At 65.5% G+C, this 26,367-nt stretch overlaps 1 protein-coding gene across 2 annotated transcripts; it reads right to left on the bottom strand.

Annotated features, from left to right (window-relative positions):
* Nucleotides 1–1,122: 1,122 nt before the first annotated feature.
* Nucleotides 1,123–22,509, bottom strand: KIF5A (kinesin family member 5A). 2 transcript variants are annotated; one of them, XM_054013244.1, is made up of 30 exons: nucleotides 22,223–22,509; nucleotides 18,232–18,319; nucleotides 17,913–17,986; nucleotides 17,615–17,719; nucleotides 17,140–17,188; nucleotides 16,633–16,688; nucleotides 16,077–16,164; nucleotides 15,711–15,835; nucleotides 15,359–15,463; nucleotides 14,580–14,728; nucleotides 13,809–13,957; nucleotides 13,184–13,359; nucleotides 12,826–12,894; nucleotides 12,502–12,708; nucleotides 12,259–12,405; nucleotides 11,417–11,605; nucleotides 10,957–11,074; nucleotides 10,802–10,869; nucleotides 10,236–10,345; nucleotides 10,017–10,118; nucleotides 9,769–9,829; nucleotides 9,605–9,676; nucleotides 9,248–9,352; nucleotides 7,863–7,883; nucleotides 5,140–5,356; nucleotides 4,663–4,804; nucleotides 4,348–4,430; nucleotides 3,931–3,958; nucleotides 3,567–3,656; nucleotides 1,123–2,702 (listed from the first exon to the last, which is right to left on the bottom strand). In XM_054013244.1, exons 1-29 carry the CDS (start codon nucleotides 22,349–22,351, stop codon nucleotides 3,578–3,580), a joined length of 3,111 nt encoding a protein of 1,036 aa, XP_053869219.1. In that variant the 5' UTR covers nucleotides 22,352–22,509; the 3' UTR covers nucleotides 1,123–2,702; nucleotides 3,567–3,577. The 2 variants fall into 2 exon arrangements, with proteins under 2 accessions (XP_053869219.1, XP_053869220.1); XM_054013245.1 differs by lacking the exon at nucleotides 7,863–7,883.
* Nucleotides 22,510–26,367: the final 3,858 nt, after the last annotated feature.

Below are 26,367 nucleotides of genomic sequence, written 5' to 3'. Positions count from 1 at the left end.
AGTACTTGTGGCACCTTCGAGACTAACAAATTTATTAGAGCATAAGCTTTCGTGGGCTACAGCCCGCTTCATCGGATGCATTAGTCTCTAAGGTGCCACAAGTACTCCTGTTCTTTTTGCGGATACAGACTAACACAGCTGCTACTCTGAAACCTGTATGTGTGTGTGTGTCACAAGGGCACAACCCCGCCTGAGAGCTCCCACGTATTAGATGGGAGCTGAGGCGGGTCACATACCCCCAGCTGGGCTGGATCAGAGCCAAGAGGTTCCTGATCTCATTCCCGCTCCCGGACATCCCCCGGCCACCCAGCACAGCATCACGCCCCAAGGGGCAGCCCCCCTCCCCCACCACCCATTCACTGCATCCCTGCCCTCAGCTTCCCCTTCATCCCTCCTCTGCGGCAAACTGGGCTTGGGGTTCTCTTGGGCACATCCACCTCCGTGCACAGCCACAGCCCTGCGTGGGGATCAGAAACCGGAGCTCAGGGATGGTTCTGTGGGCTGGTCGTGGGCAGGCACACATGGGCTGTGGGTTGGCATCACTCCCAGGGCTAGTGGCACAAAACTGGCAGGAGGGGTCATGCTCAGAGCCAGGCTAATGGCTCTTCTACAGCACGCAAGGGTTGCTCCTGCCCTGGGAGGCTGCGGCTGGCTCTGGGGTTCTTTGATGTACAAAGCGAAATAGCTGTAAATGGTGGGCTAGGAGGGGCCAGTAGAGGGGCAGGAGGTCAGGTCTGTCCTAGCTTTGGCCTGCCAAGGGTTGGCTTTTCTGGGCATCAGGTTTCTTCCCCCCCACCATGCCGCCTTCAGGAGAAAGCTTTCATGCCCAACGCTAGGATGTGTGCATGGGGGTAGAGATGTTATATTTCCCTATTCTTCAGTCCTCAAAAATCCTCTGCCCTGCTAGCTCCCACCTCCCAGGTCAAGGCAGGAGAACAGGCCCATGGGCTAGCAAAGGTTATTCCCATCCCCCTCCCATGTAGGAGCCCCCGTTGTGGACCATGCCGCTGTGCAAGGTGCTGCACAAACATGAGACCGAAGGACGTTGCCTACCCACAAGAGTTTCTTGCTCCTGTCCCGTGCCCGCTGCTCCCCCCGCTCCCCAGACACCAGGGCGCTCGCTCATTCTCATCTCTTTATTGATTTTCTTAAATAAACACTTTTTACTCCAACATGCAACATTTTGGTGTGATGTGAGCAGAGGGGGAGTGGGCGGGGCCTGCGTGTTCCCACCTTGCAGGAGCGGGGCAGAGTGACCCCGACGTTGGGCCGAGGGTCCCCCCGGCCCGCTCTGCTCTGGGCGTAGTGGCTGTGGCGAGGGGAGAAGAGGGGACACACACACACGCAAGCTAGAGGCGGCCGCCCGCCGGCCCAGGAAAAAAAAGACACCGAGGTGGGTTTAGCAGCTTCGGTTTGTCCAGAACAGCGCCGTGCAGGACGCCCGGCCCCCATAGGCTAAGCTGTTTAAAGGGCATTGGGGGGGAGGGGCAAAGCCCCCAGGCAGATTTCACAACCGTGGCAGTGTCCCCCCATTTTCTAGCACAGTGCCTCTGCCCCCAAAACCCCCCTACCTGCTAGCTCTGAGGGGAGCCCACCTTGAGCTGGAAGGCACCCAGAGGAGACGATCAGGGCGCCTATCCCCCGGGATCAGTAGCCTGGGGAGTGAGGCTAAGGAGTAGGCAGGTTCCCAGAGCAGGAAGGGGCCCAGCTCACACAGCGCCATGGGGGTGGGACTCATCCTGGGGGCAGGATGCAGAGTGCAGCCCCGAGCGCCAGCACAGGTACCTCTGCCCTGCCCAGGAGCAACCCCCCTCTGGGCACGAGAGCTGGAGCTCCCCAGCATCTCTGCTGAGCCGACCGCCCAGTGGTTGTGCTGGGGTCACGGGCTCTCCAGGGGTTAGTCTGACGCTGGGCGAGGCCGGGCACTCAGCCAGGGGCGAGCAGCTGTCTCCCCAGCATGGCTATGGGTGGAAGGGACAGACGGCCACTCGGCAGCCGCTGCAGCCCCAAGTCCAGATGCCAGGCAGGGCTGGGGCAGTGCTGGCAGCTGGAGGAGCTTGGGGGGGACAGAGGGAAGAGCCCGAGGCACTGACCTGCCTGTGCTGCAGGGCCCCTTCCACCCCAGTGGGACGGCAGGCTGGGAACCAGGGGGCCGCTCCCCCCTTGAGATGAGAAGCAGGCTCCCAGGGCCTGGCAAGGCGGCCCTGCTGCTGGTTACACGTTGGGCGCCCCCGGCCGGGGACACCTCTGCCTCAGCAGGTCCCGATCTAGCAGGGGGAAGGGCAGCGCCTGGGGGATGCCACGGGCTCTGGGAGCCCAGGGCTGGGAGGCGGATGAGGGGGTGTGGGGTGAAATGGCTAATACCCCCCTCTCCGCGGGGTGCAGAGGGGGTTGGCCTGGGTTCGATGCCGGACATTCCTCGTGACGGCTGCTTAAGGCATTTTAAAATCAAGGTGGGTCGGGCCAGGCCGGAGCGCCAGCCCCAGGCAGGCCGGGCCCGGACCCGACGGGCAAGCTGTGACCTCAAGGAGCTTGCAAGGACAGAGAGAGCGCGAGACAGCGAGCGCAGCAGCTGGGGGACGACACAGGAGACGAGAGAGCAGGACAGGCAGACGCGCGGACGGACAGACGGGGGTTAGTAGAGAGGCCCCGGGAAGTCAGAGAGCAGCATGCTGAACAGAGGCCTCCAGCCCGGTTAGAAACTACAAGAGAAGAGGGGATGGGGTGAGATCTCAGGCCGCCCCGGACAGCAGGGATCTGCCCCGGGCCGAGCCCGGCTCACCCGCCAGTGCTGTGCCAGGCAGGGGTCCCGCCCCGCCAGCTAACAGGGTGCTGGGGAAGGCCGGCTTGACCTGGGGGTACGAGGAAGAGGGGCAACCCCCCAGCAGTTTTCATGGTAGGAGCCCCAGGGCAACACACAATGGGGGAGGGTTAGTGCGGGAGACAGGAGGGGAAGGCACCTGGGGGTGCAGGCACAACATCGGGGGGCTGGCGGGGCAGTGCCAGTGTGACACTGGGGGGCTGTGGGAAGGTGTTGCACGCGATACTGAAAGGCTTCAGGGGGGCAGCGACAGTGCTATGGCAGGGGGCGGGGGCCAGGTGCAATGGAGGGGGGGGTTCCCGTGGCAGGGCCGGCTCCAGGGTTTTGGCCGCCCCAAGCAGCCAAAAAAAAAAAAAAAAAAAAAAAAAAGCCGCGATCACGATCTGCAGCGGCAATTCAGCGGAAGGTCCTTCGCTCCGAGCCGGAGTGAGGGACCATCCGCCGAAGTGCTGGATGTGCCGCCCCAAGCACCTGCTTGACAAGCTGGTGCCTGGAGCCGGGCTGTCCCCTGGGAGGATGCAGACAGCAGAGAGTACCTAACGGGGGTAGGGGCAGAGGCCCGTGGGGTGGTACCCAGCCGGGCGGGGGGTGCAGGGGCAGAGGCCCATGGGGCAGGGTGGTACCAGGCGGGAGGGGGGCAGGGGTCCGTGGGGCAGGGCGGTACCCAGCAGGGCAGGGCAGGGCAGAGGATGCAGGGGCAGGGGCCCACGGGGCAGGGCGGTACCCGGCAGGGCAGGGCACTCACCAGCTGCGCTATTAGCTGGCTGCTGTCTCCTGGTGGAGGGGGAACAGCTTAGCTTGTTCGTCAGCCTGGCAGCTGCAGGGCAGCTCACTTCTGCGGGCAGAGAGAGGGCTTAGCTCTGCCCTCAGCTGTGCCCCGGGAGGCCCCTTCCCGCCCTCCCCCCAGTGCCAACCCCCTCCCCAGGCCAGGGCGTGGCTGCTCCAACCCCGGGGCAGACAGCCTGAACCCAGGGCTGTCTGGGGCGTGGACGACGCCCTCCCTGTGATGCCCCTTGGCTGGCAGATGCCCGGTTCCAACCCTGCCCTGTGGGTTGCTGGCCACTCCCTGTGCCACATCCCAGCCCCCCCGCGGGGGCTCCCGGCCTCACCTGTTATCGTTGATGTCTGTGGCGTTCCCTGCAGCCCGGCAGACATGGAAAGGAAAGTGCAGTGTCAGGGGGAGACCCAGCCCCCCATCATCCTGGCAGCATAGAGGGGTCCCCGGAGGGTAGGAGCCCTGGGGTGCTCTCCCAGGACAGGCCCTGGCTATCAGGGGATCTCTGATGGGCTGCAAGTTCTGGTCCCCAGCAGGGCCCCGGCCACCCCAGCAGATGGCCACCTCCGGCCCCAGCCCTCCCCAGCCTCAGCCACCCGCTCCCCAGCAGCCTCCACCCAGCCGCTTGGCCCAGCTGAAGCCGACGCATCCAAAGGCTCCAAACTCCTGCCCCCCCGCCCCCCCCGTCAGGATTGCCCTTCTCCCCCCCCCCCCCCCCAGTGCCTCCCCACCCAGGCTGGGCCCCTCTCACCGTTATCCACGCTCAGCTTCTGGTAGGGGGCCAGGGGGCCGCTGGAGGAGCCTGTGCCGCTGCTGGACGAGGAGTTGGCAAAACTGAGCAAGGGGAGACCCAGACAGACGGAGCCGTCAGAACCGCAGCACGGACAGCCGCTCGCGGGGGGCCACGGCTCAGGACCGGCAGCCCCGGGCCCCACATGCCAGGGGTGATGAATGGGGGATCCCTGCCCCAAGAGCTGGTAGTGCCCACCCCCACTGCAGGGGGAGGGGGCACGTGTGGCAGCCCCCCATCGGGGGTTCCCCGTTCCCCCCCATCCCCGGCACTCACTAGGCGTCTGGGGCGGAGCCCTGCCCGTAGGCTGCCTGGTAGTTCTGGAAGAGGCTGTTGGTGTAGCTGACGCAGTCGGAGTTGCGGGTGCCGTAGGGGTTGGTGGGCGAGGCCGGGTAGTGCCCCGGCCGCACCGGCTTGGCTGAAAGGGAGAAACCACCATAGAATCACGGCCCCTGGGAACCCCCCAGTGCAGACGTGGCAGTGAGGCGGGCCGGCTGGGGGAGCACATGGCCCCCAGAGAATGGGGGGGTGGGTTTACGCCCTCGGCTCAGGCCATGCTGGCTTGAGGGTCCGGCAGCGTCCACCCCTCATGCCCTCCCCTACCCACAGGACCACGCCCTATGGAGAAGGGTAATGCCCTAGGAGTTGCCAAGCCCTGCCCCCCATGTGCGTGGGGGGAGGTCTGCAGGCCTGACGCTGGCAGCGCCCACTCCTGTGGGAAAGAGACCCCACTGCCCCCGGGCGGGCGCTCACCGATCTGCGCCGAGTGGGCGCGCTTGCTGGAGTTCTTGTAGCGCACGGCCTCCTTGATGCGGTCCACCTCCTGCTGGTAGCGCCGCTTGTCCTTCATGGCCCCCTCCTTGGCCTCCCTCAGTGCACCCTCCAGGGCCTTAACTCTCTCAGCCGTAGCCCGAAGCCGCTTCTCCAGCTTTGGAAGCTCACAGCGCAGATCTGCATTGTCACGAACCAGCTGGGGGCGCCGGAGAGACAAGGGGGTGTCGGCGGAGGTGAGACGAGACCCCCCTGAGCCCTACCACCCCCCCCCCGGGAAGCAGCCGGCTCCCACCCCGCCCTATGCAGGGAGCCGCGGCACACCTCACCTCGTCTCCTGCCCCACCCCCACCCCCGGGCCAGTGGCCTGCTTCAGGGAAAGGAGCTAGCACCCCCCCCCCCAGCAGTGGGCTAAGGGGTCACCTGTCCTGAGGGGAGACCCCTACCCCATCGGTTTGGGGCTGGGGGGTTTGCAGCCCCTCTCGCTCCATCTCTGGGATGTGCTCATGCAGCCCCTGCTCCCAGGTCTGAAGCCCCCTAAGCTCTCAGTCTCAGCACCCCCCTGTGGCAGGCAGTTCCACAGATCAATTCATCCCGTGCTACATCACTTGCACCGGGGAGTGATGGGGAACGGGGATTCCCACGCAGAGGGCAGCTGACAGGGCAGTGGTGGGAACCATGACCGGTGGCCCTAGGGAGGGGGCCTTGTAGAGGGCCGGGAGCTCCAGCAACCTGCCCTCCTTCTCTCGGCCCTGCTAGCGTGTTGAGGTCGGGACGCCTTCGGCAAGGGAGGCCAGCATGGGAAAGGGCAGGTGGTCATGCCCCCTGTCTAGGGGCACGGGGCACCTCCCCATTGGCGCTCTCTCTCCTGTGTCCATGGAGACTTGGCCAAATTCATGCCCCTTTCCTTGCCCCCACCCCCATGTGGAGCCAGGCTCGAGGCTGCATGGCGCAGGGCACACGTTGGCTGAAAAGCTGGAGAGCCGCAGGGCAGCTAGGGGGGCAGGTACCTACTGCCTCCAGGCCGACCGCCCCCCCCCCCCAGCTCTGCCAGGCACAAGCCCCCAGCAGGCCGTGCCGCCAGGCGTGTGGCATGCAGGCAGCAGCGGTGGCGGGAGAGCAGAAGCCGAGCGCGTGGCAGAGGGGAGCGTGGAAGCGGGAGGCAAGCTGCGGCAGGATGGAGGGGGACGGTCGCTGTCTGGCACAGCTGCCACGGGCCAGGGGCGGGCAAGAAAATGTTTGAGATCACGCAGCAGAGAACAGAAGAACGGCCAGACGGGGTCAGACCAAAGTTCCATCTAGCCCAGTGTCCTGTCTGCCGACAGCGGCCAATGCCAGGTGCCCCAGAGGAAACGAACGGAACAGGGAATCATCAAGTGATCCATCCCCTGGCACCCATTCCCAGCTGCTGGCAAACAGAGGCTAGGGACACCACCCCTGATCATCCTGGTTAATAGCCATGGATGGACCTATCCTCCATGATCTTATCTAGTTCTTCTTTGATCCCTGTTATAGTCTTGGCCTTCATAACATCCTCTGGCGAGGAGTTCCACAGGTTGGCTGTGTGTTGTGTGAAGATATACTTATTTTACTTTGTTTTAAACCTGCTGCCTATTAATTTCATTTGATGACCCCTAATTCTTGTGTTTATGGGCAGGAGTAAATAACACTTCCTTATTTACTTTCTCCACAGCAGTCATGATTTTATAGACCTGTCATATCTCCCCTTACCCGTCTCTTTTCCAAGCTGAAAAGTCCCAGTCTTATTAATCTCTCCTCATACGGCAGCTGTTCCATACCCCTAGCCATTTTTGTTGCCCTTTTCTGAACCTTTTCCAATTCCAATAGATGTGTTTTGAGATGGGGCGACCACATCTGCACGCAGTATTCAAGACGTGGGCGTACCATGGATTTATATAGAGGCAAAAGGATATTTTCTGTCTTACTATCTATCCCTTTCCTAATGATTCCCAGCATTCTGTTCACTTTTTTGATGCCGCTGCACATTGAGTGGATGTTTTCAGAGAACTATGCACAGTGACTCCCAGATCACTTTCTTGAGTGGTAACCGCTAATTTAGATCGCATCGTTGTATATGCATAGTTGGGATTACTTTGCATTTATCAGCACTGAATTTCATCCTCCATTTTGTCGCCCAGTCACCCCGTTTTGTGAGATCCCTTTGTAGCTCTTCGCAGTCTGCCTGGGACTTAACTAGCGTGAGTAGTTTTGGATCAACTGCAAATGTTCCCACCTCACTGTTTACCCCTTTTTCCAGATCACTTATGAATATGTTAAACAGGACTGGGCCCAGAACAGACCCCTGGCGGACACCACTGTTTACCTCTCTCCATTCTGAGGGCCCAGCCCAGCCTGCCTGGGGGGTGCCCATGGGGAGGTGGGCACAGACCCTCCCTATCCTGCAGCGCCCATCCCGGGTGCTGCCCAAGCCCCCTGCCTCCCAGGGAAGAGGGAGAAAGGGGCACTTAGGGATGCGGCCAGGGGACGGAAAGTGCCCAGGCTCTTGACGGGCACTGTCCCTGGCACGGAGAGACTGTCCCGACTGCGGCTGGGGGAAGGGAGGTTTTCGGGAGGGAGGAAGGTGCCATGTCTGAACCCTCGAGTGAGCTCTGCAAACATTTCCTGCCCGGCCCAGCCCTGCCTGCCCAGTGAGGGAGCAGGCTGGGGGGGTGGGGGTACGGTACCTTGGAGACCCAGAGATCCAGCTAGGGAAAGGCAGTGAAAGGGGACACAGAGCAGTGACTCAACACAGCGCGGCACCTGGGGGCAGCCCCGCACCCCATCTGCCTCCCACGGGCCCCAGGGCATCGGCCCGGGCGCCCAGCAGCAACGGGCAGGAGACTGGGGAGGGCTCCATGGGCAGGGCCAGAGCTCGGGGCAGGGGAAGCAGCCAGGTTATTCCCAGCCTGGGCACGTGGCTGCACCCCCTCCCGCATGGCGCTGTGCTACCCCCCCAGGGACTCAGCCCGCCGGGGGCACAGGGGACCAGGAAGGCGGCAGCAGCCTGACACCCTCTCTGCCATGACGGGGAGATACGCCCCCCCCCGCCCCCCCAGCGCAGGGATGCGGGGGGACAGGGCGCCAAGGCACCACGGAAGGGGGAGCTGGAGAGACATCGAGAATGGATGGAGACGGGCACAAGTTGGGGGGGGGCAAAGGAGGGGGCTAGGCAGGGCCAGATGGGGTGTGGGGGAGGGAGAGGCCTAGGTGGGGACTGACGGGGATGGGGGTCAAGGCAGAGCTGGGGGAAGGAGGGGGGAAGGCACGGCCAAAGCCCACATTCGCACTCCCCGCTCTGGGAGCTGGGCATGCACTCCCCAGGATCCGTCCCCGTGCACCCCAGTGCCAGCCGGCCCAGACAGCCCCCCTGCCTCCCCACCACTGGGGAGGGGCCACTCATAGGGGAGCATTGCCTGATCTCCCCCGCAGGGTGCCCCCTCCGGGAGCAGCCCCTCCAACCCGGAGCAGGGGAGGCGGGAGGAGCAGACTCAGCGCCCGGTGCCCAATGCACGACAGGTGGTGATGAGTCTGGCGTTCTCAGCCCAGGCGCTGTGGTGATGGTCGCTCTAAGGCCCCAGGGTGGGGGGTGCCCCAGAGGAGATGGCTGCAGATGGCACTAGCTGGGGTCAGACCCAGCCAGGGGCTGGTGAGGTCAGGGTACTGGCAGCATTGTTGGGGGGGTGGCATGGACGGGGGGGCGTCAGCCCAAACTGGACAGCAGGGGAGGGGGGCTCCAGGCTCAGGATGGGCATGGAGGTTCGTGAGCAGTGCACAACACACATGGATCAGAAAATAAAAACAGACGATGCCAATGGGGGGTGGGGTCCTGTGACCTCCCTCCAGCCCCCCCAATGGGCCCGCCCAGTGCCAGGCAGCAGCATAGTGTACCCCCAGGGCGGGGGGCATGTCCCCAGCCCACTCGGTGCCCCCTGGCACCTGCTCACAGCAAGTGCCCCCCACCCCAACCAGTTCCGGCTGAGCCCCCCCCACCCCTCCACGCTGGGTTCGTTCCAGCCCCCCCACTCCTGTTCCACCTGCCCCCCACCCCAGGCGCTCGGCCCCCACCTACCTGTTTGTGAACCTTTGTAAGCTGCTCCAGGTTGTTCTCAAGAAAGGAAATCTTCTGCTTCTGAGAATGGGCCCCCCCACTGTCCTCGGGTTCCATCTCTGCGCTCTGGGGGGCACAGGGAGGGGGGTGAAGCATGGACACATGGTGAAGCTGGCAGGGGGGAGGGCTGGCACCGGCTCAGCGGGGCACAGGGCTGGGGAAGCCCAGGAAGGTTGGGGCAGGGCTGTAGTGCGGATGGGGGTCCTTGGGGGACAGAGGCAGGGCAGGACTGGGGCCGGGGGGCTGGCACCGGCTCGGGGTGCAGGCCCAGGGGCACGGGGCCGGGGTCAGGGCTCAGCCAGGCTGGACTCCACTCACTTTCTTGACTCGAGTCGTGACGTCTTGAACAAAAAGCTTGCGCAGGTTGTGGAGGGTCTGGAGTTCCCGGGCCTGGGGCAGAAACAGACAGAGAGAGCGGAGGTCAGGACAGGTTCCCCCCACCCCGCCCCCACCCCCACTCCGGGGGGCTCCCCCATACTTACGACAGTCTCTTCCAGCCCCTTGAGATCCTGCTTCGACTGCTCGTGGCGCTCGTACAGAAATCTGGGGGGGGGCAGAGGAGATGGGGGTCAGGCCCCACATTCCCCCCTGGGGGGAGGGGGCGACCCCAGGGGTTGGAGCCGGTCCTGGGACTGGGGGGGCTGAATTGGCTGCACGTGGGCTGGAATCTCAGCCCTGGTCGGGGGGGGTGTCTCAGCTCCGGGACTGGGGGGAGGGCGGGGGGGCTCACGTCAGCTCCTGCAGTTTGATGGTTTTCTCCTGCTCCTCGTTCTTGAGTTTCTCGTAGTCGGCCCGGAGCTGCTCCAGCTCGAGCTGCAGCTTCTGGTTGAGGCTGCGGCGAGACAGAGACAGACGCAGTCAGTGCCGGGGGCCCCAGGGCACCAGCCGGCCCCCCTTGGTCCCGAGCCCCGGCCCTGTCCGGGTGTCTGGAGCGCGGGGGGTCACTCACTCCTTCAGCTCGTCGATGACCTTCTGCTTCTCGTTGATCTCGTCCCGCAGCCGGGCCAGCTGCTTGTGGTGGGCTTCCCGGTGCCCCTCCAGCTGCAGCTCCAGGGCCCTCTGCACCACAAGGGCCACGGTTAGAGACGGACCCAGCCAGGGGCCCCGCGAGCCCCCAACCCACCCCCGGGGACCCCAGACCAACCCACCGGGCTCCCCACCTGCTCCAGGGGCCCCAGACCACTCCACCAGGCTCCTCACATCCCCCTCCACCAGGCCCCCCACCCTGCCCTTGGGGCCCCATATCCCCCGCGCCGGGCCCCCCATCCCCACCCTGCTGAACGGGCCCTAGATTTCCCCCCACTGGGCTCCCCATTCCCCCCTCATCCTGGGGCCCCAGATTCCTCACAGCCCTGCCCCCCACCCCCGATATTCTGCTCCTCTGGTGAGTGGGGAACAGGCGGGAGGAAGAGAGCCCCTTCCCCGGCACAGAGCCCCCTGCCATCCCCCCAGCAGAGGGCCCAGAGCCACCCCTCCCCTCCCCCCAGAGCTCCGGCTCTGCCCACCCCCACACACCTTGACCTCGTCGGCATCCTGGATCGGGTCCTGCTCCTGGTCCTTCCGGGCCGCCTCGTGCACAGTCTCTGCAGGGCCAGGAGCAGAGGGTTAGGGGGACCCCAACCCCCTGCCCCACAGCCCCCTGCCCAGTAGGGGCAGGCCCCCACACGCACCTTGGGCCTGCAGCTTGGCCAGCTCCTCGCTCAGCGTGTCGTACGACTCCTCCAGGTGCCGCTTCTTCAGCTCGACGCTGTGCATGTACTCGCTCAGGGACCGGATCTTGGCCTCGTGCTGCGGGGGGAATGGGGGGGGGTTTATGGGCAGCCCCACGGCCCCAGCCCCATCACACCCACTCTCAGCCCCATCCCCATCCCATCTAGCCCCAACCCCACGGCCCCATCTCACTCGCCCTCAGCCCCATCCCCATCCTATCTAGCCCCAACCCCACGGCCCCGGCCCCATCACACCCACCCTCAGCCCCATCCCACCCAACCCCAAGGCCCCATCACACACGTCCACGGCCCCAGCCCCATCACACCTGGCCCCAGCCCAGGAGCCAGCCCACAGCCCCTACCCACGACCCCCAGCAAGGCACCACCCCCATTCTGCCATCCCGCGGCTCCCGCCCCTCACCTGGGAGATGAGCAGCTGGCAGGCGGCCAACTCCCGGCCCGTCACGGCCATCTTCCGCTGGCACTCGACCTGCAGCGCCTCCAGCTGGCGGCAACGCTTCACCACCCCCTTCACCTCCGCCTTGATCTTGCTGATGTAGAGCCGGGCGACCGTGAACTCTTCCTCGATGGCCCCGCTGATCTCCACCGGCTGGGGGGGCAGGGAGCTGAGCGCCGCCCCTGCCCCCATCCCCACCCCGCTGAGAGCCGCTCCCTCCCGCATCCGCCTCTGTTCCTCCCACCCCGCTGAGAGCTGCCCTCTGCCCCTTCCCCATCCACCCATGCCCCTCCCTTCCCCCCACTCCACCCCCCTTCCCCCACCCAGTTCATCCCCCACCCCGCTGAGAGCTGCCCTCTGCCCCTTCCCCATCCACCCATGCCCCTCCCTTCCCCCCACTCCACCCCCCTTCCCCCACCCAGTTCATCCCCCACCCCGCTGAGAGCTGCCCTCTGCCCCTCCCCCATCCGCCCATGCCCCTCCCTTCCCCCCACTCCACCCCACTGAGAGCCACCCTCTGCCCCTCCCCCATCCGCCCATGCCCCTCCCTTCCCCCCACTCCACCCCCCCTTCCCCCACCCAGTTCATCCCCCACCCCGCTGAGAGCTGCCCTCTGCCCCTCCCCCATCCGCCCATGCCCCTCCCTTCCCCCCACTCCACCCTGCTGAGAGCCACCCTCTGCCCCCTCCTCCATTTGCCTCCCTTCCCCCCACTCCACCCATCCTTCCCCCACCCAGTTCATCCCCCACCCCGCTGAGAGCCACCCTCTGCCTCCCTTCCTCCCACCCCACCCCTCCCCCTCTCACCAGCTTGATCTCCCCGTTGCCCACAATGACGCTGAATTCGCTCAGGTCCTTCATGAGCCCGTTGAGCACCTCGGCCACGCGCTTGCGCTGGCGGGTGCCGAACTCCTGCAGACGTTGCAGCTCCGTCTCCAGGGCCAGCAGGGTGCTCTGGGGGGGGGGCGAGGGGGGAGAAGAGCAGCTCAGAGCCCAGCCCGGCTCAGCCCCGGATCACCCCCCCCCCCCACCCGGCGCCGCCCCGCTCACCACTTTCTGGGACAGCTCGTCCACCAGCAGCTGGTTCTCCTGCCCCTTCTCCTCCGCCTCCTGCGCCTTCTGGTCGTAGTTGAGGGCCAGCTCCTCCAGCGCCTGCAGCACCTCGCGCACCTCCTCCTTGGCCGAGTCGTTCTCTGCCTGCAGCCGGCCCAGCTCCCGCTGCACCTTCTCGTTGTCCCCGCGCGTCGACACCAGCAGCTGGCGGGGGGGGACACAGCCGGTCAGGCAGGGAGCCCCAGGCAAGCGCCCCCCCCCAGGAGAAGAGGGGGCTCCCCTGGGGTCCAACCCCTTCCCTCCCTCTGCCCGGCCTCTCACCTCCTCCTGCTCCAGCATCTGCTGCGAGAGCTTCTCCATCAGCTGGCTCTGCTGGTTGATCTCGTCGTCCTGGGGGCGGGGGGGAAAGGAGACGGGGGGAGGGTCAGAGCCACCCGCCCCACGGGTACCCCCCGAGCTGCTGCGCGGCACCCCTGGGAACATGAGGTGTCAGGCGGGGGGGCTCTCTGGCCTGTACTGGCTGGCAGGTTCGGGAGGGGGTGTGTGTCTTGGTAAGCCTGCAGTGTGTGCGCCCTGGCATCTCCTGGGGCTGCAGGAATGGAGGGGGCTGGCCACAGTAATGGGGGGCCATGGGGGGGGGGGGCAGTGGGCACTGGGGGGGGGCAGCATCCCAGCTGACCTTGTCATCCAGCTGCTTGTACAGTTTGCGGATCTCCTCCTCGTACTTGTGCCGCTCCTCCTCGGAGATGCGGATGACGATGGACGAGGCGTTGTCGTTGACGGGCGTCTCGTCACAGGTGTCGGGCGCCGGCGTCTCCTCCTCGCTCAGCTGCTCCGTCTCCGGCACGTTCTCCCCTGCGGGGGGGAGGGAGGGCAGGGTAACCCCCTGAAGCTGAAACAGGGACCCCCACCACCGGCCCCCAGGGATGGCCAGAAACTCAGCCCCGGAGAGCAAAGCTCTCTCCCCACAGGACATGGTGAGCTCCCCCGCCCACCCGGACACCTGGGTCCCCCGACCAGGCCTCACGGTTCCTCCAGCAGCTGGGTGAGCTCCCCCGTCCCCACCCGGATGCCTGGGTTCCACAGCCCGGCCTCACCGTTCCTCCAGCGGCTGGGTGAGCTCCCCCTCCCCACCCGGATGCCTGGGTCCCACAGCCCGGCCTCACCGTTCCTCCAGCGGCTGGGTGAGCTCCCCCTCCCCACCCGGATGCCTGGGTCCCCCAGCCCAGCCTCACGGTTCCTCCAGCGGCTGGGTGAGCTCCCCCTCCCCACCCGGATGCCTGGGTCCCCCGGCCCAGCCTCACCATTCCTCCAGCGGCTCAGCTCAGCCTCCAGCTTCCCGATCGTCTCCTTCAGCGTCTTGTTCTTCTCCTTCTCCTTCTCATACTTCTTCTTCCACTGCTCGGCCGTCAGCTCCAGGTTCACCGACGCTGTGTTCTTGATGGTCTTGGCCCTGGAGGGGAGGCGGGGGGGGGGCCCTTTCACATGGGGCCCACGAACCAGCCCCGCCCCCCAGCCGTGCCCCCCACTCTCCAGCGCTGCTTCCCGGGGCCAGAGCCCCCCGGGGAGTTGATCCCCAAGCCGCAATGATCTCTCCAGCTGGGGTTTCCCCTGAACTCCTCCTAGCGCCCCCCTCTGGTTCCCCCCCCCCGGCTCTGCCCACCCCCTGGATCCAGGACACCCCGACATGGGGAACCAAGCGATCCCAGTCCAGCTCTCAGCCTCTCCTGGCACCTGCCCCGGCAGCTCCTGAGAGGAGTTAGGGCCACTCCAGGCTCCCTTCCGGGTTGGGGCGACTGTGACCGGCTGCGGTGGGGTGGGGGTGGGGGGAATCCAGCCTGCTGCTCCCGGCCCATCCCCAGGGGGATTCGCAGCGCCAGAGCCCAGCACACACAGGCGGGTGGGGGAGTTGCACCGGGGTAGCGGGTGGGCAGCGGACGGCCCCACAGGGAGGGGCCTGCGGGCCCAGCGAGCGGGGAGACCCCTGGGGTAGCAGGTGGGCACCGTCTGGCAGCAGAGGGAGGGGGGACCCCCGGGGTAGCAGGCGGGCAGCGCCGCGGGCATTGTTCCGGTACCGTTGGCCGAACATGAGGGTGGACTTGGTCTCGGCGTCGTTGTAGCTGGAAGGTGAGCAGCAGATGAACATGGTCGTGCGGCAGTTCCCGCCCAGCGAGTCCTGCAGGATCCGCGTCATCTTGCTGTCCCGGTAGGGCACGTAGCTCTTCTGCAAGGGGCGCAGGAGGGGAGTTATGGGAGGGGAGGGGGGTGCTGGGACGAAGCGGGAAGGGTCTGTAACAGGTTTTTGACCCCGGGCACTCCCTGTGGCCGGGGGACTCGCCAGCGTGCAGAGGGCAAGGGGGGCTCGCGGAGTCCACAGCCGAGCGTGTGAGCCACCAGCGGCCGGCAGGGCCTGGGCGGGTCTCCCCCGGTAGGCACAGCCAGGGCACTCTCAGGCTGTGAGCAGGTGGGAGTGATTCGCCCCAACACCTTGGGTCACCCCGGAAGCATCATGGGGGCACCTCGGGGCAGGTGGGAGGGGCACAGAGGGGAGGTTATGGGAGGGGTGTCCTGGGGTGGGAGGGACACCCTGGGGCACAGAGTGGCTGGGGGGAGGGAGGGGTGCCCTAGGGGGGAGGGATGCCCACGGCACAGGAGGGCTATGGGAGGGGTGCCGTGGGGCACAGAAGGGCTGGGGGGGAGAGATAGGTGCCCTGGGGGGGAAGAGGGGTGCCCAGGGCACAGGGGTAGCCAGGCTCAGGTTCCCTAGAGGAGGTGAGAAGGGGGGGGGCTGTCATGGGGGGCAGGGGGATCCTACCCCTGCAAGGAGCCCGCGGGGGAGGGGGGGGGCTCTCACCGTCCCCTCGGCCAGGGCTGAGATGACGTTGCCCAGGGCCGACAGCGACTTGTTGATGTTCTTGGCCTCGTCCAGCACGGCCCCTTCGGCCCCCGTCTTGCTGACCTGCCGGCAGAGCGGGTGTCGGTTATGGGGGGGCTGGGGGACTCCTGTCCTGATGCAGGGCGTTGCCCTCCCAGAGGGGTCTCAGCTGCAGGGGTGAGCCAGGAGCCTTCTCCCCCGGGACCCAGGCGTTTGGGCAGAGATCCCGAAGCAGGGTGGGGCGGTGCCTCTGGAGGACCCATGGGGGGGGGGGGTCCCAGCCCTGCCCACCCCCACATACTCTGCCTCCCTTGCCCCCCGGCCCTGGCACCTTCTCGCTGCCCGCCAGGTCCACCAGGTAGAGTTTCCCGCTCAGCTTCTGCTCCGTCTCCATGTTCTCCTGCTTGATGTTGATGAGGAAGATACTGTGGCTGCGGGAGCTGTGCTCGTTCATGTCTGGGGGGAGACGCAGGGGTGGGAGGCCTGCTGGCACCGGCCCCCCCAGGCCCAGAGCTCCCACCCGGGCATAGAGCCTGCCCTGACCCCCGGGCAGTGAGTCAGCCAGGCCCCAGCCCCCAGCCGCTCACCCAGCCCTGAGGGCCAGGGCTGATGGTGACCCCGGGACTGGACACCTCCCAGGCCAGGGCCCGGCCCCAGGGCACCTGCCCCCCCCCCAGGCTGGTGCCCAGCTGCTCACTGGTGACAGCCACGTGGCGGTTGGATTTGCCCTCGTCGATCACGTCCAGGATCTCCTCCGGGCTGGAGACAAAGCGCTCGGTGCAGCCCTGCGGGGGGAAGGGGGGGGTGTCAGCCTTGGGGGGGGGGGGTCCTTACCCCCCACCCACTCCCATCATGACCTCAGGTGGGGGGGTCCTTACCCCCCACCCCCACAGCCTCCCTCAAGGCGGCCCTCCCCGAAAGCCTCACACGGGGGGGGAGGGGCTGTCACCCCCCCACAGTCCCCCATCCCTTCACATTGTGGGCTCCTCACCCCCCACCCCCACAGCTTCCCCCAAGGTGGCCCTCCCCCACAGCCCCTCCTCAGGCCCCCACCTCACACTGGGGGCTCCTCACCCTATCCCACAGCCCCCACACCACAGGGGTCCCCCGCTCTGCTCCCCACAGCCCCGCCCCCCGCTTCCCCTTATGCAGCAGGTGATTCTCTTCCAACCCTCTGGGTGCTCCCTAGGTCCCCTTCCCCCCCCCCAAAGCCGCCCCCCTGCTTCCCCACACGAGGGGACCCCCCCCCTCACCTTGACGTAGGGTACCCGGTTCTTGTCCTCATGCACTGACAGGTTGGTCTTGGTCACTGGGGAAAGAAAAGGCTGAGCTGGAATGGGGGGGGCCATAGGTGGGGGGCAGCGGGGGCTGGGGAATTGGGCCCCATGGGTGGGGGGCAGCGGGGGCTGGGGAATTGGGGAGGGGCCCCAGGAGTGGGGGGCAGCGGGGGCTGGGGGGCAGCGGGGGCTGGGGAATTGGGGAGGGGCCCCAGGAGTGGGAGGCAGCGGGGGCTGGGGAATCGGGCCCCAGGGGTGGGGGGCAGCGGGGGCTGGGGAATTGGGGAGGGGCCCCTGGAGGTGGAGAGCAGAGGAGGTTGGGGATCACACAGGGCCCCCAATAGCACCCCCTGGCCTGCTCCCCCAGCTCAGCTACTCAGGAAGCAGAAATAGCAGCCCCCTCTGCACCCCGCCCCTTGACCCTCCCCCCCGGTGACCCCATCTGTGCCCCCCTCCCCTGCTCTCCTGGGGGGCATCACTCACCATCCAGCAGGTCCCGGATTTTGTCCAGGTAAATTTCAAAGTAAGAAACCTGGGAAAGAGCGAGATGGAGCCAGGTGAGCACAGATTGGGGGGGGGGGGGGTATGAGCCCATAGGGACCCTCCCCAGGATCACCCCCTGCAGCTCGCTCAGGCCCCTATAAACCTCCCCATCCTCTTCCACCTCAGAGATCCCCAGTGCTGCCCCCACCCCAATCTGAGGCCCTCTTCAAATCCCCCCAGAGTCTCCCATCAGCACCAATCCCAGAGTCCCCCCCCTGCTCTGACCCCAGAGCCCCCCCAGGACCCCCTCCCACACAGCTCCCACCCCAGAGCCCCCCCGAACCCCGTTCCCCATGGCTCTGACCCCAGAGCATCCCCTGGACCCCCTCCTCCAGAGCTCCTACCCCAGAGCCCCCCTGAACCCCTTCCCCCACAGTTCCCACCCCAGAAACCCCCCCCACACACACACACACACCTTGATGTGGAACTCCAGGTTCTCGTCCATGGCGTAGATGTGGTTGAAGATGTCGCGGGCGATGCGCGGGATGATGCCCATCAGCTGGGGGTCGTGCAGCTTCCCCTGGGGGTGGGGGGGGGAGGTCAGTCATGGGGCCCAGTCTCCCTGGGGAGGGGGCCTAGCTCCAGCCCCCTCCCTCACTCCCAGCAGATTTTAGGGGAGACCAAGGGGCTAACTCCCCCCCCCACTGCCCCCAGCACCAGCCCCTCTCCCCAGGGGGGGCATCACCCTGCCCCCCCAGCCCCACCTGTCTCACCTCCATGGTGTGGGTCTTCCCCGACGACGTCTGCCCGTAGGCGAAGATGGTGCCGTTGTACCCAGCCAGCACATCTGCAAGAGACGGGGGTAAGCGAGAGCCCCCTCCCCCCGCACCGCCTCCTCTCCTCCCCTGCCCACTCTCCCTCACCCCTTATTCCCCCAGTCCCCTCCCCTTCCCCCCACACCCACCCCATCCTCACTCCCCCAGCCCCTCCCCACCCTGCACCGCCCCCTGCAGCCTGGATCTGCCCCCCCATCCTCCCCCCACTGCTAAACTCCACGTTGGGGTGCCCCCCTCCTCCCCCTGCCCCGCTCACCCTTGACGATCTGCATGGCACACGCATGGTACACCTGCTCCTGGGTGGTGTTGGGGGGGAAGACGCGGTCGAAGACGTAGGGCTTGCCCTGCGGGGGAAGCAAATGGGGTGGGTCAGTCCCCAGGCAGAGACCCCCACCTCTGCCAGAGGGTTCACCCCGTGGCCCCCAGGCCGAGTCCCCCCCACCCCTCTCTGTGCCCCCTCCCTCCCTGGCACTGAGGGGATGAGCCTGGTGCCAACACACAGAGACAGAGCACCCCCCTTCCCCCCCCCCCCGGCAACTGCTTCTCCCACTGCCAGGCCCAGCAGGGAGGCGTTTCCTGGCTCGCTGCCCCCAGCCTGTGCCCACCCGGCCCGGAAGAACAGGGCGACCCCCCCATGCCCCCAAGCCGCCTGGGTGCTGGGGGGGGGAATGAAGTTCCAGACCCAGCAGCAGGAATGGGGCATGGTATGGCGGCTCGACACCCCCCGGGGGAGAGAGCATCTGCCCCCCAGCCAACCCTTCCAGCCCCAGCCCGTTACCCGGGGCTGAGACAGTCCCTCCCTGCAGCATTGTAAACCGGGGGAGGGGGGGCTGGCAGGGCGCCAGCTGGGAGAGGGCTGGGGAGGGTTGGCAACATTGAATAGGAATTAGCTCCCCCCTCCCAGGCAGGAGGGACCCCCCCACAAGTGGGGAGGGGGGCGATGAGGCAGCATGGGGGGAAGGTCTTGGCCTCCTGAGCTGAGGCCTCTGCCCACCCCGGTCCGGTCCGCATGGGACACACAGGCCTCAGACAGGCTCCAGTCCATCTCCCCCACTGGAGGCGGAGGCAGGAGGCCAGGCCGGCGCCGGGAGCTGTCCAGGTGCTGGAGACGCCCAGGCCCAGCTCTGCCAAGACAGGACGGCAGCTCCCCTCACGGCGTGGGGGCCAGGGCTGGGACCCCTGGGAGGGGGGTTTGGGGACCGAAGAGCCAGGGGACTGACCGACCTCTTGGAGGCGCCAGATCCCACCCCCGGTTCAAGAGAGACACGGGACATTATTGATACAGGAGCCAGGCACAGAGCTGGGTAGGTGCCGTGCCAGCTGCCCCCCAGCTCTGCCGGTGCCCCTCACTCCCGACCCGCAGGCCCCGGTTAGCCCAGCCCTGGGCTCCCCTGCCAATGCCCCTTTCTCCCGCAGTCTGGCTCACTCCAGGGCAGAGATGCCAACAAAGCCAAGCCCAGAGGGGAAGCGGCAATGTGCCTGAATGGGGAAGTTGGCCAAGACCCAGCAAACTCATCCCACTTGTGACCTTGGAATGCCGCACAGACAGAGCCGAGCCGTACCCGCCCCCACCGAGGAGCCCTCTCCAAACACCCAGCCTAGCCCGTGACCCCCACTCCCCAGTCATTCAGGCCTCCCAGAGCCCCCCACTCCCATCCCCCCTGCTTGGCTAAGAAACCCCTTACGCCAGCAGTGCCACCCAGGGGGGCAGAGTATTTGTGCCACTCATTGGTACACCTGCAGCCCCGATGCCAGAGCTGGGGCCCACAGGGAGACGCAGCCCACAGCCAGCTCGCCCGCTCCTGTCACCTCTGCCCAGGGCTCTCCAAAACCAGCAACTCGGGAACCACAACAAGCCAGAGAAAGGTTCAACCCAGGCCGGTGCTGGCAGCTCCCAGCTCGCCCCCATCCGTGCCAGGGCTCTGCAAACTGCCCACACCTGGGCTGCAAGCCACAGACCCCTCCCCTACCCCCCCCCAGCCCACCTGGGGGACCAGGACTAGAACCTGCAACCTTCAGCACCAGCCTGCCCCGTGGCGCTCCAAAGCACTGGAGCAGCTAGTCCCGTATACATCCTCTAGGACAGGACATTGGGGGGGTGGGGGGAGCTGCCAGCCTGGCACTGACTCCCAGCATGCACCTAGCCAGGGCTCAATAAATAATAATGAATCCGCTTAGCCCCCTGCACCGTGTACCTGCACTGGCTTGTTGTTGTAGGTTCACCTGCAGGGACTGGCTTTTGGTTATGAGGGCTGGGTTGTTATGGTACGGTTACCCACACAGGCTGGGTTGTTTTTGTAGGGTCACCCAAAATGGCGGGGTTGTTCTTGTGAGAGCTGGTTTGTTATTGTAGGGTCTCCGGCGAGGGCTGCTTTGACGGCGCGTGAGCTGCCGAGGATAAAGCCCCCACAGACGGCCAGGCTCAGACTCTCCGGTGACGGGGGCTGTGTAATGGCTACGCAGCAGGGTGCCCAACCCTGTTAGGCTCTTCTGCCAATCCCAGGCCCAAACCCCTCATCCCTCTGCTCCCCTGCCCCACAACCTAGTCCCTGTGGATGCGAGAGCCTCCTGCCCCGCGGGCGGCCTCCCTGAACCGTTCCGCCCCTCCCTGCCTTGCCTCAACCCCCCTCCCCCGCCTCAGGCCCCCATGCAAACCTCCGGGGGCCCTAAATGAACGGGGGAGGGGGAGGGGGGATTCGGGACCAGCTGCTGTAGGGCGGTCACCAGCCAAGCTCGTTAATCCGGGAGCCGCGGCCTAATCCCTGCCCAGAGAGAGCTTCCCCTCCCCGGTGGCCTGCGCGGCCCCCACCAAGGGGACTCCGTGCGCTCCAGCGAGTTCTCCACCGCCCCCACCCACCCCGCCGTTCCCCAGCCTCAGACGAGCAGGAGATGGGGGGAGGGGAATGACTGTCCTGGCGTCGTCTGGAGCCGGGCGCTGGGCACAATGGAGGGGAGGTGCTGCGGGGCTGACAGAGCCACGCGGCTGGCATTGCTGCTGGGCGCGTGGACAGACAGGAAAGGGCCTTTATGCCAGGAGGAGAAAAGTGCAGGTGTCTGCCTTTGCTTGGCACAGACGCCCCCCAGCTCCGGTCAGACGGCAGAGGGGGGTGTGTGTGAAAGAGCCAGACCAGGGGACGCAGACTATGGGAGGCAGCGTGGTCTAGTGGCTAGAGCACTCAACTGGGATGCAGGACAGCTGGGCTCTAACCCCAGCTCTGCCCCTGCCCTTGGGTTCCCCTCCCCTGCTCAGTGACTCAGTTTCTCTTTCAACCACTTGTCTACTTAGCCAGGGAGCTCTGGGAGGCAGGGACTGTCCCTCACTCGGCATCTGCAGCGCCCGGTCAGACAGGGGCCCCTGATCTTGGTCAGGGTCTGCCCCAGTGCGATGGGGGGGGGGCCATCTCAGCTGGAGCGTCTGTAACACGCGTCCCAATACCAGACCCTGCTGAGGGAGCCCGGGCTAAGCACGACCCTCACTCTTGGCTAAACCAAGGGGCTGATTTTGACAACCCCACCCTGGGGCCCTGCTCTGCCCTCACCTGGCCTATGGAGGGGCCCGGGATCCCAGGCTCCTCGACCACCCAGCCAGGCGGGCAGCTGCAGACAGAGCCACGTCAGGGGCGTGGACACCTTGAAGTAAACAACCTGCAGCCCATGGCGCGACCTGCACCATTTGCCCCCCCCCCCGGCTCTGCCCGCCCCGCAGGGGCACCGGGGCGAGCTGGCACCGCCAGGCCGCAGACCTGTCCAAGAGCAGGGCGGGGCTTTCACCTTTCACCCTCGCAAGGTCAAGGGGGGGGGTGAGGCAGCCGCTTTGCGGGCTAGGGACAGACAGACGGACAGAAAGGGGGGGAATGAGGCAGCTGGAGGGGCTGGATGCAAGGGGGGGCCCCCATCCTGGTGGGGGCAGGGATGGAAACCATTGATTCCTATTTTCTATGGGTCATGCACCAGTAGCCAAATCTCCATCCCTACTGGCCACACCCAGTTGCCTCCGCTGGGATGGAGGATCCGCAATACACACCCTCCCCCCGCCACCTGCCACCCCTCGCCCCCCCTTCCTGGCAGCCGCAGAGTTCGGGCTGACGGAGCTTGGGGGGGACCCCCCCACACACAACTCCCCAGCTCTTTGTGCGCTGGGCACGGGGCCCCCTTCCCCCCCAGCCGGGCAGCCCGGGGCCGATGCCGCAGCGGGGAGAGGGAAGTTGGGAGGGGGGGCCCGCACCGGCGGGGGAGGGGGCACTTACCCCGAGGATGACGCTGTCGTCCCCTTGGAAGAGGGGGATGAATTTGTCCCCCCGCAGGATCTCCGCCTGGTTCAGGGGCCGGAATCGGCAGAGCACCTTGATGCTGCATTCGGTGCTGGGCTCGGCCATGCTGGGCGCTGGACTGGGCCGGGGGGCGCTGGGCTGGCACTGGGGGGGCGCTGGGATGGAGGGGCGCAGAGCCGTGGGGCGCAGGGCTGGCACTAGGGGGGCGCAGAGCCGTGGGGCGCGGGGCCTGCACTGGGATGGGGAGTGCTGGTCTGGCACTGGGGGTGGGGGACTGGATGGGGGGACGCAGGGCCGGGGGGTGCTGGTCTGGCACTGGGGGGGCGCAGAGCCGCGGGGCGCAGGGCTGGCGCTGGGATGGGGGACGCAGGGGTGCTGGTCTGGCACTGGGGACCCTGCTCGGTCTCTGCTACTGCGAGGGGCGGGTGCTGGGGGCGCAGCTGCTGGAGACGCTCCCGCTGGTCCGGCTTCGCCTCGCCCGTGTGAGCCGCGCCGGGTCCCGCTCCTGCGCCAGCCCCCGGCCCCGGCGTCCGCCGCAAGCACCGGGCTGGGCTTAGCCACGGCGCCAGCCCTTAAGGTGGAGCGGCCCGGATCGCTTAAGGTGGCAGGGCCCGGCTGGGAGCCAGCAGGCCGGGGGAGGGGTCCCTGGAACCAGGCCCGCGGCCCCTGCCCTGGCCCCAGGCTCCCGCCCGCCTCCGTCCCTTTGTCCCCGCTCCCGACCCCAAACCGCTGGGTCCTGAAGGCCAGGCTGAGGAAATGCTGCCCTGCCCCCAGCCCGGTGCCCGCTTTACGGGGGTCTTGGGTGCTGAGACTGGCGACCTGCTGGGGGAACCAGCACCAGACCCATGGTGGGGAGGGAGAAAAATAGAGGGCGAGTGAATCACCCACGAGCACCCCATGAACCCAGGAGTCCTGGCTCCCAGCCCCCTGCTCTGATCACTGGACCACACCCCCCCCCCCCCCCCCCGAGCTGGGGAGAGAACCCAGGTGTCCTGGCTCCCAGACCCCTGCCTGCTCTGATCTGGGGCTGGGCCGGGCGGTGCTGGTCTGGCACTGGGGGAAGGGGCGCTGGACCTCATTCCCCTTCCAAAGCTGGGGAGAGAACCCAGAAGTCCTGACTCTACCCGGACTCTAACCAGCAGACCCACTCTCTCTTGATCCCAAGGTGTCCCAGTGCTGGGGGCGCTGAGCTCAGGACGGGGGCCTGGGACCCAGAGTCATGCAGGAGCCCAACCCGCCTCCCTCCCCCCCCCACTCGGCCTGGAGGCCGCTTAGCTGGGCAGAAGCTGCACATGTCAGACGGGGACGGGGCACACGGAGCCAAGCAGCCCTGGCGGGGTCCCTGGGCGCCCACAGGCCCACAGCCAGCCCTTCCTCTCTGCTCCTGGCCTTGGGCACCAGGGCAACCTGGCAAGTGCCAAAGGAGGCCATCAATGCCCAGTGGGTCCCACCATCCAGAGATGCTTGAGCTAGACGTTCCTCTGCTCAGGGCAGGGGTCACCGGGAGACTTCTCCAGACTGGGCTGTCCAGGAGCTCAGATGATCGAATGGTCCCTTCCGGCCTTAAACGCTGGATGAGCTCCGAGAATCCCCCTCTGGGCCAGCTGATGCCGCTGGGCAGTGACTTTGCTGGAGCTGTGCCGAGGACCTGGCCCCTTTGCATTCGGACTCCCCCCTCCCTTGTTCAGCTGCTGTTTTAAGGGAGACAAAGGGTGGAGGAAGCCAAATTCCAGGGCTGAAGCCTGAGGCCGCTCTCAGAACCGTATGTGACGAAGTGGGACTGTTCTTAATGTTTTCCTCAGTTTCCCCTATGCAGTTCTTAAGTATCTAGGTGGTGGGATAAGGGTGTGTGGTTGCTGCAGAGCAAAGGGCCAGGGCACATAAATGCCGGACACTCTGTCTCCTGGCAACTGATGGCCTGGGCCCCTCCTCTGCAAAGGTGCCAACTGAAGGTGTTGGAGACAAAAGGATCAGGTGACCTCCTGGCCCGGGAAAGAGACAAAGCCCAGAGAAGGAGGGGCTGGACGGGGGTTGGAGTTTGGAGCTACCTGGGGACTAGGCGTGAGGGCAGACGTGGGTGTCTGGCTCTCTGAACCCCATAATGGACCCGGCAGAGGGGTCCTGTTCGCTGGACCTACAAGCTCTGTTTTAGACCGTGTTCCTGTCATCTAATAAACCTCTGTTTTACTGGCTGGCTGAGAGTCACGTCTGACTGCGAAGTGGGGGTGCAGAACCCTTTGGCTTCCCCAGGACCCCGCCTGGGCGGACTCGCTGTGGGAAGCGCACGGAGGGGCATATGCTGAATGCTCCCAGGAGAGACCCAGGAGGTGAAGCCGTGTGAGCTTCTTGCCCTGAAGACAGTCTGCTCCAAGGGAGAGGAGGCTCCCAAAAGTCCTGACTGGCTTTGTGGGGAGCAGTTCCAGAGCATCGCCCAGGGACTCCATGACACCGTGTCCTGGCCCAGATACAGCCACAGCTCCAAGAGCAGCCTCTGCTTTCGGGGTTTCACTTGAGCCAGCTCTGGTCCTTCTCAGTGGCGCTGATAATGTTGCTTCCTTGTTAGCACCTGGCAGAGAAGGGGCTGAGGTCCTTGGAAAAATGTGGGGCCTCGTGTATGCATGAGTGGGCATGCATGTACGCGTGCGGGCATGTGTGTACGTGTGTGGGTATGCGTGTGTCTGCATGTTTGTGCATGCATGTGTACCTGTGTGTGCACGTGTGGCCCTGTGTGCATGTGTCCATGTGTGCATTCACATGCCCGTGTGTGTCTCTGTGTGCATGTGCCTGTGTGTGTCTCTGTGCATGTGTCCGTGTGCATGCATGTCTCTGTGTGCATGTGTCTGTGTGTGCTTTCATGTGTCCATGTGCATTCACGTGTATGTGTGCACACCTGTTTCTATGTACACGTGTCTGTGTGTGCATTCATGAGTCTGTGCTGGCATGTGTCTCTCTGTTGTATGCGTGTCTGTGTGTGCATTCATGTGTCTGTGTCGGCATGTGTGTCTCTTTGTATACATGTGTGAGCTACAGTTCTTTGGGGGAGTTCAGAGACGAGCAATAAGGATGATCAGGGGCTGCAGGGGTTAGTTTATGGGCAGGGCTCAGAGGAGAGGAATGCATGTAACTTGGCCAGATGACAGTTAAAGGGGCACATTAGGGAGGAGGGATGGTCCGGTGGGTCAGGAGACCTGGATTCAGTTCCCTGCTTCAGCACAGATTCCCCGAGCAAGTCGTAGCCGTTCCATGCCTCAATTTCCCCATCCGTACAATAGGGATAATAGTCCTGCCCTGCCTCTCAGGGGCATGTGGATTAAGCTCAGATACCGTGGGAAGGGGGACAATGTACTTCCCTATACCAGGCACAGGACAATCCCCCAGAGGGCCAAGGAAGCGTGGAGGGTGCCCAAGAGATGATCGTTAAGACTAACGGGGTGGAATTAAGACAGGGAACCTTTGCCCCCTGGCAGATCTATTAGTCTGCAGAACAGTCCCGCAAGGGTGGGGGGCAGGCGGAAAGTCCATTGTTAGCTTAGGCAATTTATAATTGCAGTAACACCTACCGGACCCCAGCTAGAATGCAGGAGCCTGCCGGGCTGGGTCCTGGACAGACACGGTCCCTGCCTTGCCGAGTGTATAATCTAACCAGGCCAAGGGCGGCAGGGGAAACTGAGGCACGGAGCGGGGAAGTGACTTGCTTAGGGAGTCTGTGATGAAGTAAGGAATTGAATCAAGGTGTCCTGAGCCCCAGGCCAGTGCTCTATCCACTAGACCATGCTGCCTTGTGGGAGTGCTAATGGAAGGCATTAGGAGAACTCATAGCTCTTTGTCTCCGAAACGAAACACCTCTGAGCCAGTCAGCAAAGGGTGTCGCCGGCCTGCGGGATATGGGAACCCAGCGAGCTACGCTGCACCCTGGCATCGCCGCTGCATCCTCTTACTGGAAGCCGGGTGGGGAAGCTGCAGGAATCCGAGTCACGCTGAAACCTGAGGAAGCAGCAGCTAGAATACGGGGCAGGCCCTGAATCAGAGCCGCAAAACCTGCAAGGAAGGGGGGCTTCCAAGGGAGCTGAGCTGAATGCAGCGTGTGGGTTCGGGCTTGGCTTGGGGGGTCACCCGGTGGA

Source organism: Malaclemys terrapin, chromosome 23 (genome assembly GCF_027887155.1).
Source record: "Malaclemys terrapin pileata isolate rMalTer1 chromosome 23, rMalTer1.hap1, whole genome shotgun sequence".
Lineage (NCBI taxonomy): Eukaryota > Metazoa > Chordata > Testudines > Emydidae > Malaclemys > Malaclemys terrapin.
Note: the sequence above shows the minus strand (reverse complement) of the source record. Positions and strands in the feature narration are given on the sequence as shown.